This window comes from Pelophylax lessonae (genome assembly GCF_965119305.1).
Source record: "Pelophylax lessonae genome assembly, chromosome: 3".
NCBI classification, from domain to species: domain Eukaryota; kingdom Metazoa; phylum Chordata; class Amphibia; order Anura; family Ranidae; genus Pelophylax; species Pelophylax lessonae.
In genome coordinates, this window is record NC_138770.1 from 604065262 (window position 1) to 604077911 (window position 12650).

At 45.4% G+C, this 12650-nt stretch overlaps 2 protein-coding genes across 2 annotated transcripts in view; one reads left to right on the top strand and one right to left on the bottom strand.

Annotated features, from left to right (window-relative positions):
* The window catches only part of PARP1 (poly(ADP-ribose) polymerase 1), a 115906-nt gene that overhangs the window by 36600 nt on the left and 66656 nt on the right, over positions 1-12650 (top strand). The window contains exon 4 of the mRNA XM_082251639.1: positions 9265-9479. Coding sequence (XP_082107765.1) covers positions 9265-9479 — 215 coding nt within the window. The remainder of the gene's footprint in view (positions 1-9264; positions 9480-12650) is intronic.
* On the bottom strand, positions 11428-12445 carry LOC309550192 (adenosine receptor A1-like; the record flags this gene model as incomplete). Its single annotated transcript, XM_082250614.1, has 1 exon — positions 11428-12445. The coding sequence occupies one exon, from the start codon at positions 12443-12445 to the stop codon at positions 11462-11464; it is 984 nt and encodes a 327-aa protein (XP_082106740.1). The 3' UTR covers positions 11428-11461.

Consider the following 12650-nt stretch of genomic DNA (forward strand, 5'->3'; position numbering starts at 1 on the left):
AAGACACATGAAAGCCCGCATTGAGTTTGCTAAAAAAACACCTGAAGGACTCCAAGATGGTGAGAAATAAGATTCTCTGGTCTGATGAGACCAAAATAGAACTTTTTGGCCTTAATTCTAAGCGGTATGTGTGGAGAAAACCGGGCACTGCTCATCACCTGTCCAATACAGTCCCAAAGGTGAAGCATGGTGGTGGCAGCATCATGCTGTGGGGGTGTTTTTCAGCTGCAGGGACAGGACGACTGGTTGCAATCGAGGGAAAGATGAATGCGGCCAAGTACAGGGATATCTTGGACAAAAACCTTCTCCAGAGTGCTCTGGACCTCAGACTGGGCCGAAGGTTTACCTTCCAACAAGACAATGACCCTAAGCACACAGCTAAAATAACGAAGGAGTGGCTTCACAACAACTCCGTGACTGTTCTTGAATGGCCCAGCCAGAGCCCTGACTTAAACCCAATTGAGCATCTCTGGAGAGACCTAAAAATGGCTGTCCACCAACGTTTACCATCCAACCTGACAGAACTGGAGAGGATCTGCAAGGAGGAATGGCAGAGGATCCCCAAATCCAGGTGTGAAAGACTTGTTGCATCTTTCCCAAAAAGACTCCTGGCTGTATTAGATCAAAAGGGGGCTTCTACTAAATACTGAGCAAAGGGTCTGAATACTTAGGACCATGTGATATTTCAGTTTTTCTTTTTTAATAAATCTGCAACAATGTCAACAATTCTGTGTTTTTCTGTCAGTATGTGGTGCAATGTGTACATTCATGAGGAAGAAGAATGAACTTAAATGATTTTAGCAAATGGCTGCAGTATAACAAAGAGTGAAAAATTTAAGGGGGTCTGAATACTTTCCGTACCCACTGTATATACCGTATATACAAAGGTGCATCTCAGAAAACTAGAAAATCCTCAAAGTTAATTTTATTTCAGTAATTAAATTTAAAAAAGTGAAGCTCCTATATTTTATTGATTAATTACACACAGAGTGATATATTTCAAGCATTTCTTTCTTTTAATTTGAATTATCATGGCATGGAGCTAGTGAAAACCCAAATTTCAGTATCTTGGAAAATTTACATATTACACAAGACCAATAAAAAAATGGGATTTCTGACTTGGCGTAAAATCTATTTCTCTGATGGTTCATTGACTGACACAGCTCCTGATATTCGTAACCATTATACTGCCCCCCCTACAGGTGTAGGACACTAGGCAGAAAAAAGTCAATATTGTAGACTCATGGTGTCGCACCCTAATCGGCTAATAATTCAAAACACCTGTAAAGTTTTACTGAGCCTTTAAATGGCCTCTGTCTTGTTCAGTAGGTTACACAATCATGGGGAAGACTGCTGACTTTACAGTTGTCCAGAAGACAGTCATTGACACCCTCCACAAGGAGGGTAAGTCACAAAAGTTCATTGCTAAAGATGCTGGCTGTTCAGAGTGCTGTATCTAAGCATAATAATGGAAAGTTGGGTGGAAGGAAGTATGGTAGAAAAAGGTGCACAAGCAACAGGAATAACTGCAGCTTTGAGAGGATTGTGAAGCAAAGGCCATTCAAGAATGTGGGGGAGATTCACAAGGAGTGGACTACGGCTGGTGTCAACAGCCAATACACACAGACCTATCCAGGATCATGGGCTACAACTGTTGCATTCCTTGTGTCAAATAAATAGCAAGGAATAAACTGCGCTAAAGTGGTAAATGAGCTCCAATTTCAAGTGTGTGTGATTAAATTTATTTACTACCTGGTGAACAGTATCCATCTGAGGTGGTTTTTAATTTCTGTTTCAAGAACATTTTGTTTCAAGAACTTTTGTTGGGACTAACATTTTCTAGCGCGACTTATTATTTATTCCTTGTGTCAAGCCACTCTTGAACCAGAGACAACATCACAAGCATCTTACCTGGGCTAAGGAGAAAACGTTGTCCTAACTTCTTTTCGGATGAAAGTACATTTTGCATTTCATTTTGAAATCAAGGTCCCAGAGTCTGAAGGAAGAGTAGAGAGGCACAGATTTCAAGTTGCATGAGGTCCAGTGTGAAGTTTCCACAGTCAGTGATGATTTGGGGAACCATGTCAACTGCTGGTGTTGGTCCACTGTGCTTTATCAAGTCCAAAGTCAGCGCAGCTCTCTACCAGGAAATTCTAGAGCACTTCATGCTTCCTCTGCTGACCAGCTTTATTGATATGCTGATTTCATTTTCCAGCAGGACTTGACACCTGCCCACACTAATCATGATATCACTGTGCTTAATTGGCCAGAAAACTCGCCTGACCTAAAACCCATAGAGAATCTGTGGGGTATTGTCAAAAGGAGACTGAGACACCAGGCCCAACATTGCAGACAAGCCGTTATAAGAGCAACCTGGGCTTCCATAACACCTCAGCAGCGCCACAGGCGACAAAGTACTGAGTGCATGCTATACTTTGCTGTACATGGACATACTTTTCAGTAAGCTATCGTATATCTGTAATAAAAATCCTTTTCTCTTTCGTTCATTGATGAACACAGCTCTTGATATTCTTAACCATTGGGTTATACTGCCCCCTACAGGAGTAGGACACTAGGCAGAAAAAGTCTGGCTATTCCTATGGGCAGTCCCAGGGGGTAAACTCCCTCTCTCTGCTATAGGTACTCAGTTTTTTTCTGCCTAGTCAGGAGTAAGGACCTAGTTCTTGCTCGGATCTCTGGTCCCCGAAATGTTTTTCTTTTTAGATAAAAATATTTCTCCTGTATTTTTCCTGTGAGATCTACAATCAACTGCCGGACTGGGCAACGGGCTGGATAATCTAGATTCAGTGGTCACTCCAGTCTGGCCACGCAGACCTCCGCTCCACGTAGGTGGGCCGCGACATAGCCCCACTGGACGGGGGCTGGCGTGCGTGTTAAACACCTTGTGAGGTTGCATAGAGGGGCTCTGCCTGGCGCGGTTCCCACCCTGTTCCTGGTATGGAGGTTTTGGGGTGGATGTGGACCCCTCAGGACGGTCGAACCCCTTAATTCCCCTTCTTCCCATCAGGCGCCCCCCTTTCATCTGACCCCCCCCATCCTAGCCCCACTCCACTTATGCTCGGGCTGTTTGGTTGATCTGGTCCAACTCCTGGGGCGCTATACTGGTGCTGTGTGGGGATCCCGCCGGTGACCAGACGATCGGCTGTGCAGGGGGGGTTTACCTGGTGGTGGATCCTACCAGGGCCCCCCGTCCTGCCTGGGTCTGTCCCTGAGGCCTGGAGATCCCTCCTGGGTCCCTGGAAGCCTTGTGGTGTCGCCATTTTGTTGTGGCCTGTGTGTTTCTATGCACAGCGGCCATGTTTGTGTAGTCCAGCGCCCATTTTGCGGTGCTTTGCCATTGAAAATGGCGGCGTCCATGTCAGTGGAGCCCTGTGGGCGGTGATTTAGGTTACTTCCTGATCGCTGCGCGTGTAGTGCAGTTTATCCTGGTGGCTGCAGGTGCCTGTCTTTGCGGGATGGTGAGTCTGGTGGGGTTATCTCCCTCTCTGCTGAGGATCGCTTGGTGCTCTGGGCCTGGGGACTGGGGTGGTGCTGCCAGTGCGGTGGGGGTGTCCCTTGCAGTGTTTTACACCTGTTTTGTGGGGTTCCCTGGTGACTCATGGAGTCTTTGGAGCACATATCTGCACCTGACCCCTTCTCTCTGAGGCTGCGGGGCCCTCCGGGTCCTAACCATCCATTGATGCATTGATTGCGGTCCTGGAATTCTTTCTGTCCCGGGTAGAGGTGGCTTTCGGGCAACGGCCTTCCCCTGCCTCATCTGTCTCCTCAGATCCTGAATCTGATTCGGCGCCGCGGACGTGGGTCACCCTGCTGGGACTGCAACCATGCGCCCAGAATCCTCTGATAGTGGGGATGATTCCTCCTCTTCTGCAACCGCGCACGAAAAGGCGATATTGGACGCACTGATTGTATCTGTGCGTGAAACCTTAAAGATAGAGGACGCAGCTGCGATGGAGACGCAGGTTCCCTTTGACACTCGCAAGTCATCCGGAGCGGCCAAGGTGTTTCCTTTCCCTGCCTATTTTGACCGAATTGTTGGAGTGGGGACAACCAAAGTGTCCCCTTGGGGTCCCTAAGCGATTTGCTAGGCGTTACCCCTAGGAGGAGTCCCTTATTAGGGAGTGGACTGTTCCACTGTTGGTGGACCCTCCTGGTTTCCAGATTGAACAAGGCAACCATGATTCCAATTGAAAAGTCCCCGGTCTCTAAAGACCGGGCTGATAGGAAGGCGGAAGCTGTGGCCCGCGTTATGTAAACTCTGGCTGGTTCGGCACTGAAGCCGGTATTCACAATTGCCCTGGTGTTTGCAAACTCTGACCAAGTGGGCTAAGCGCCGTGACCTGGAGGGAGAACCACTTCCCCCTGCCTTTGCCGAGCTGGCGGACCAGCTGGTCCAGGGGCTGTAGTTTTATCTGTGAAGCCTCTTTGGATGCAGCTCCCCTAGTGGCGCGGCTTTCTGTTTTGGCAGTGGTCCTTCGGCGTGTCTTTTGGCTCAAATGCTAGTCTGCGGACCACACTTCTAAAAAGGCCTTGACTGATCTTCCCTTTCAAAGAGATTGCCTGTTTGGAGCTACCCTGGATGACATCATAAAAGGTCTTACAAGGGGGGAAGAGTACCTTTCTTCCGCAGGCTACTAAGGGCAAGGAAGCTTGTCGTAGATGTGGGCCTTTCTTTTTGGCTCATAAGAAGTTTTTTCGTCCCTCGGGGTCGACTGACACGGGCTCGAAACCTTTCAGGGCCTCCTCTGGGGGATCCAAACGAACCTGGTCTGGCAAACCGAGAGCGGGTTTCTCTAGACCCGCAGACAAGGCTCCTTCAGCATTAAGGTGTGCCCTCACCCGTATCGGGGGTGGGGGGATGTCTTCTCTGGTTTCCGGACCTGTGGACTTCCCTGGTACAAGACAGGTGGGTCCACAAAGTCATTCAGTCCAGCTACAAGATTGAGTTTCACTCTTGTCCCCTGGCAAGGTTCTTTCCTTCCAACTTGCGCCTGTCCCCAAACCACTTGCAGGGTCTGTTTTCGGTGGTACAAGACCTTTTGCTTCAAGGGATGATTGTCCCGACTTTGGAAAGTTTTCAGGGTTTTTAATCAAACCTGTGTACAGTTCCCAGGAAGGAAGGCAAAGTGCGTCCAATCCTGGACCTCAAGGTGCTGACCTGCTCTGTGCGGGTGCAGAAGTTTAGAATGGAGTCCAATCGAACGGTGGTGGCATCCCTTTGTCTGGGGGATTTCCTTGCTTCTATCGACATCAAGGGTGCCTACCTTAACATTTCAATATGTGCCAGTCACCAGTGCTTTGCTCCGCTTTGGGAGGGAGAGGAGCATTATCAATTCGTGGCATTACCCTTTGGTCTCGCCTTCACTCTTCGGGTCTTCACAAAAGTATTAGCCCCGGTGCTAGCTTTGTTACGCCGACGGGGATCACGTTGCTGGGCTACTTGGACAATATTCTTCTGCGAGCAGAGTCTCCTACTGCTCTGCTTTTTGGAAGAAAAAAAGGAAAACCGGGAGATCACAATGCAAACTCTGCTGGAGTTTGGCTGGATTCTGAATTTTCAGAAGTGCCTGGACCATAGGACGGATTGTCTGAGGGGATGTCCAGTGTGCATTCAATCGTGTGCATTCAATCAGACAATGTCATGGCTTATGTTACTAAGGGGGCACAAAATGTCCTGTTGGCTCTGGAGGTAGCTGGCATTCTAAGGTGGTAAGAACGATCTGTTCCAGCCCTCCGCCCTACACATTCCTGGGGTGGAAAACTGGCAGGCGGATTACCTTGGTCGGCAGGCGTTGGACCAAGGGGAGTGGTCCCTTCATCCGGAGTGGTTTCATAAGTTGTGTCCCCGGTGGGGCATCCCTGTGGTAGATCGGTTGGCGTCTCAGCTCAACTGAAAGGTGCAGGGGTTTATTGCTCGGTCACGGGATCCTTTGACGGATGCCACAGATGTGCTGGTGACCCAGTGGGGTCAATATCGTCCGATTTACGCCTTCCTTCCTCTCAAGCTTCTTGCCAAAACTTCTATGCAGGATCGAGGCAGAAGGAATTCCAGTCATCTTAGTGGCTCCGGACTGGCCTCGCCGGGCTTGGTACGCTGATCTGGTGCGGCTGGTCGCCAACGTTCCTTGGAAGCTTTCTCTCAGAGAGGATCTGCTGTCCCAAGGACCGATCTTCCATCCTGCTTTTTACAGTCGCTGGCTTTGATGGCTTGGCTGTTGAACACCAGGTTCTGAATGATAGAGATTTATCAGAGTTGGTGATTCCTCCACTGTTCTAAGCTACGAAAGCTACTTCTAGGTAGATCTACCATTGTACGTGGAAGATGTACATTGCGTGGTGTGAGTCTCTTGGGGTTTATCTTCGCTCCTTCTCGGTGGCTCGGATCTTGACCTTCCTTCAACGGGGGCTTGAACAGAAATTGGTCTTGAGTACCTTCAAGGGCCAGGTGTCTGCCTTGGCAGTCTTCTTCTGACGACTTTTGGCCACACACTCCCTGGTGCGTACCTTTCTTCAGGGTGTCCGACATTTTGGTTCCTCCGGTGTGGTCTCCATTGCCACCTTGGGACCTCAATTTGATGCTTTAGGTCCTCCAGAAGCCTCGCTTTGAGAATCTTAAGGAAATACCCCTGCTTACGCTGTCCCAGAAGGTGGCCATTGAGGTGGCTGTCATCTCTGTGCACAGTATGTCAGAACTGGCAGCGTTATCCTGTCGTTTACCTTACCTGGTGATTCACAGAGATGAGGTGGTTCTTCACCCCTGTCTGTTGTTCTTTCCAAAGGTTGTCTCTTGATTTTCATTTGAATGAAGACATTGTGTTGCCTTCCCTGTGTCCCAGGCCTAAACTTCCAAAATAAATTGCCTTGCATGCCTTGGATATGGTCTGGGCAATTAGGGTGTACCTGGCATCTACAGAGTCTTTCAGGAAGTCAGACTCACTCTTTGTGCTTGCGGATGGGCCTATAAAGGGTTGTCTCCGTCCTCTGCGACCATTTTCAGATGGATCAGACAGTGATTCAGGCCTATTCCATCATGGGTCAGGTTCCCCCCTTTCTCTGTTAAGGCGTACTCCTACTAGGGCGCTCAGTGCCTCCTGAGCCTTCCGTCATCAGGCATCAGTGAAGCAGGTTTGCAAGGCTGCCACCTGGTTGTCGGTGCACACTTTCACAAAGATTTATTAAGTGGATGTGTTGGCATCTGTGGATGCTTCTTTTGGCCACAAGGTTTTGCAGGCTGCTGTTGAGAGGACCTGATCCTCTGAGGGTGTATTGTTTTTTTCAGGTGGGCTCCAGTTGTTTTCTTCTCCTGTTGCCTGGTTGGCTACGGTTTAGCCTTGAGAATTTTCTTTGCTGTTCCCACTCTTCATGTTTAACACTGCTTTGGGACGTGCCAATGGGTAAGACTATCAGTTGTTGTGTCCGTCGATAATGAAAGAGAAAATGGGATTTTTGACTTGCTGTAAAATCAATTTCTCAGATAATCGACGGACACAACGCCCACCTCCCTGTGGAATTGTAATTCTTCCGGCACTGCTTGTAACAAAACTGAGTACCTATAGCAGGGAGAGGGAGTCTACCCCCTGGGACTGCCCATAGGCGTAGCCAGACTTTTTTCAGCCTAGTGTCCTACTCCTGTAGGGGGCACTATAACCCAATGGTTAAGAATATCAGGAGCTGTTTCAGTCAGTGAACATCAGAGAAATGGATTTTACGGCAAGTCAAAAATCCCATTTTTTTTTTTTTTGGTCTTGTGTAGTAATCTAGCTTTCTGGGATACTGAATTTGGGGTTTTCACTAGCTGTAAGCCTATAATTATCAAAATTGAAAGAAAGAAATGCTTGAAATATATGTGTGTAATGAATTGATTTGAATTTCACTTTTTGAATTTAATTACTGAAATAATTTTTTGATAGTGCATACGTTTTCAATGGGCTTTGATTTTATAGATTGACCTCTCCAGCATCCTTTGGTCTCATTTATTAAACTGAGTTTGCTGTTCATTACATTATGGGGCAATTAAAGAAATAATAATTGGACTGCTATGACCTTTAAATCTAAAGTGCCTTTTGTAAACTAAGAAATGTGTGCTACCGGATGTAACTTTATATTGCTGGTTTATAATGCTGGAAGCAGATTTGGTTAAATATCTTTGCAGTGTTTCAGGCGGATTGCAGAGGACCTTATTGTATTTTATGTAAAGATGTCACAAATGTACATATCTATGTGCACAGCTGTTCTTGGCACATTTTATGTCTTTGGCCACCTGAAGCCTGATTGTTTTTGGGCATGCCACACTGTCACCTCTTTGTCACTGCCACAATCAATGAAATGCAGCTTTTACTTACCACCTTACCTCCTGTAGTGGACAAATTATTTTGCTAATGGGGGACAATTATCTCACCATTTCACAGCAGCAAGGTAGCAACACCATAAGAAAGGATGAGTTTTAGCAGTTTCTGTGCTGGCGAGGTATTGCCAGTGTGAAATGCCCTTTATATTGATATTTCAGTTCCCAAAGACCATATAGTAGGCAAATTCGCTAAGCTATACCAATTTGCCTAAATTACTTTAAAAGGTGTCCGTCAGATGGCTGTAAATAATAATTGTTATGGCATATAGCGTATGCATTATAGCTTGTTTTTGATCCACATTTGGGCTCTCCTATATAGACTTTTGTAGATGCATTAAAATGGAAATTTACTACTCGTATGGTGGTTGGGCTCTCGCCTTAATGTACAAGTATACCTAAATATTATGGCACATTTTCCAGCTAGTGTGCTCTTGTACACCAATGCAGTGCCCATGATACCGCTTCATGGCCACTTGCCTCTTCTGACAGCCTTTTAGTTGTACGGCTGTTGTGCATCCACTGATGATGGCATCTCTTGCCCTGTGCTCCTGAGTTGCTTATTTGTCACATCTGACTCCATTTTAAGATGTTAGGGGGTCTGCATTGTACTGCACATACACCACAGGTGATGTACATAAAAAAAAAAAAAAAAGTTGGTGTGAACAGGAAGACATTTTCTACTGTGACTTTGCTTTTTTCTTCTCCCAAAAATGTTTTTTTTTTTTTTTTTTATATATTTTTTGCAGTACTTTATACAAACAGACTGCACAGAAACTTTCACACTCATTTATGAGAATGATTATCACTTGTGTGTATATATAGTGTTTGGTTAAAAAAAAAAAGTTTACCATTAATTTTACTTGCGTTTTACATTAAATTGTGTTTCTTCTGTGCAGGGTCAGATCAGATTATCTAAGAAAAGCTTGGATGTGGAGCGACCTCAGCTTGGCATGATTGATCGCTGGTACCACCCAGACTGCTTTGTAAGTCGCCGGGAGGAGCTTGGCTTTCTGCTAATGTACAGCGCTAGCCAGATGAAGGGTTTTAGCATTCTGAATGCTGAAGACAAGGAGGCTCTGAAAGCCAAGCTGCCTGCAGTGAAGAATGAGGGGTATGTCTATGCTGAATAACATTAAAATGTATATTAGCCAAAACATAGACATAGAAAATATTAAAGGGTATAAATCCTATTATTGAAATCTCACAAAATGATTGATTGCTTACTCTCTATTCACAAATATGAATCTATTCCTTGATTATCATGATGATAGAAGGGGTCTAATCCTACCTGGTGAACCTGTCTATAGTAGCCTTCCTATTAACTTCCTGTTATTTGATGACCACACTCTAAAGGGGTCTCTGTGCAGGTCTATTGTCAGGAAAGCACATTCAGCCTCCACCTTGTCATATGCCCACCCACATAAGCCTTTTTCTCTTTCCAAAATGCCCAGTGATGGCTTGAGGAGCACGGTCATTGGGAAACCCCATCTCCAGCAACCAGTAGGTGCACAGACATGGAAATAGCCCAAAAGTGTAAATGAGATGGGCAGGAATTCAAAAGGTCAAAAAGGTGTTTCACTTTATTAATAAAAAAAAAACAGAACAGCCATATATTTTTGTCAACAAAACACTTTATAAAAGCTTTGTGTGTTTTTTTTCTTTTCTATTATTTTAATCACTTTAAGACCGGAAGGATTTGCCCCCTTAATGACCAGGCCCTATTTTGCAATTTGACACTGCCTTACTTTTACAAATTGCACGGTCGTGCGACGCTGTACACAAATAAAATTGACGTCCTTTTTTTCCCACAAATAGAGCTTTCTTTTGGTGGTATTTGATCACCTGTGCGATTTTTTTTTTTTTTTTGCGATATAAACAAAAATAGAGCGACAATTTTGAAGGAAAAAAAAACCAATATTATTTACATTCTGCTATGACATTCTCAGATTTAAAAATCAAAATTTTTTTAAAATTTTAGGCCAATTTAATTTCTGCTACATATGTTTGGTAAAAAGAAATCGCAATAAGCGTGATTTGATTGGTTTGCGCAAAAGTTATCGCGTCTACTAACTACGAGAAAGATTTGTCATTTTTATTGTGCTCCTTTTTTTTTTTTTTTACTAGTAATGGTGGCGATCTGCAATTCTTTGCAGGACTGCGACATTGTGGCGGACAGATTGGACCCCAACTGACATTTTTGACACTTTTGGGGGGACCAGTGACATTACTACAGTAATCGGTGCTAAAAAATATGCAGTGTTACTGTAATAATGACACTGGCAGGGAAGGGGTTAACCCTATGGGTAATCAATGGGTTAAATGTGAGCCTAGGGGAGCGATTATAACTGTGGGGGGGCGTGGCTTGTGAAATGACCATAGAGACATGTGATCCTATATAAAAGGATCACATGAGCTCTGTGATCATTTTGGGGAGAAAGACGGTCGCAGGGAACGATTGCGGGTGTCAGACGGCAATCGGAGCCACCTGACCATGCATCGGCTTCCCCGCTGCTGAGTGGGGGCGGGAGCACGCCGGCTCGCCCCCCTAGCTTGCCACGCGCGACCAACGTAGACCTACGCCGCGTGGTCGGGAAGTGGTTAAGCCTACCGTCAGGCACGTATAACATACAGTTTGATGCAGCTCTGTATTGTGTCATTACATTTTATTATTTTTTTAATGCAAGCTGTGTAAGTAACTGAAATCAACCTGGTATCAGCCTCTTGCAGTCAGTGTATCGCACAAGTCAGATGAGATGGAGAGGAGCACAGGGAACTAATCCGTTAAGCTGCAGTGGTCTTGTTGCTAGGAGGAGAGATCAGAGATGAGCTCAATAGTCTTCTGCTTCTCCTTTCACAAACACAATACAAATCCTTTGTCAGGTAAAACAGCTACTTGGTGTATTTCATCTGTGTATTTAGCGATTTGCTAAGAGTTCAGCTTTAAGTATTTTGTCATCCTCATTTAGTAGCCAACAGAAACCCTACAGAAGTTAACCGGTTTGCTTTCATGGAGGGAAGTGACAGATGTCTGTTATGATTTTCCTGTAGGTGATGAATAGAAGGCCTCTTGCTGTAAATTGTCTTGTTTGCAAACTAATGTAGATGAAATACAGAGGTTTGATCTGTCCATTTAGCTGGGTTGACTGACCTGTCACCACACAGGAAGATGTTCTTGAATGTGTTCCTGAAGGATTTCAGCTTGTAGACATACATAATCGGGTTGAGGGCAGAGTTTGCATGAGTGAGTATGATTCCGATCTCCAAGATCACTGGAGGAATGTAACAGTTTGGGCAGAATAGACTCACCCCATTCATGATATGCAGCGGAGCCCAGCATAACATGAAAAAGAAAATGATTGTAAAGAGAGAAGTAGCCGTTTTAAACTCCTTCATTCCTGCCCCTTGCTTACCCACATTACCATGGTGGGAACCTGCCACTGTTCCGTGTAACTGCTTCTTCACTGCAGAGTAGATCTTGGTGTAGATGGTGGTCATTATGATGACAGGCAGATAGAAGTAGACAAAGGAAAAAAAGTACACCAGATATGTCATGTCAATGACGTGAGTGAAAATACAGTAACCATGGCTGGGGGGTGGTTTGTGCCAACCCATAAGTGGCATCAGCCCACTAAGAAATGCCACGATCCAACCTGTGATGATCAGAATGAGGGTGTTGGTGGATGTCATGATGCTTTTATATCGTAGAGGGTTCAGAATTGCGATATACCGGTCCACAGAGATGGCCAGAAGGCTGAAGGTAGAGCTCATAGTAAGCATGATGAGGACGGAGAGCATCAGTAGACATAGTTCCAGATTATGTCGGGGGATGCCTATGCTGGTGAGAATAGCACAGGGGATGGCGAAGGCTCCGACACACACATCGGCCACAGACAGCGACACCAAGAAGCAGTTAGTCACGGTCCACAGCTTCCGATCACGAATGACTGCGAAACACACCAGAATATTTCCTAAAGCAGCAGTGACAGCAATAGTAATCTCCCCTGCTGTGTAGGGTGGGTCCAAGGACAGTATTATGCCAGTAGAGGACTGCAGACTGTTGTTCATTTTCTCTAACATATTGGGTTCAGCTGCATGAATAAAACTTTAAAAGGAGAAAAAGTTAGCTATCTACTTGTATAAATATCTTATTTTTCTCAGTAGGACCCCCAGGAACGTATACATTGTTTTCCCATATGTAGTAAGCAATGCTTCACTAACCTCAACTCACATCACCATATATTTCAATTCATAATAACAAACTCTCTGGGGTTGATTTATTAAA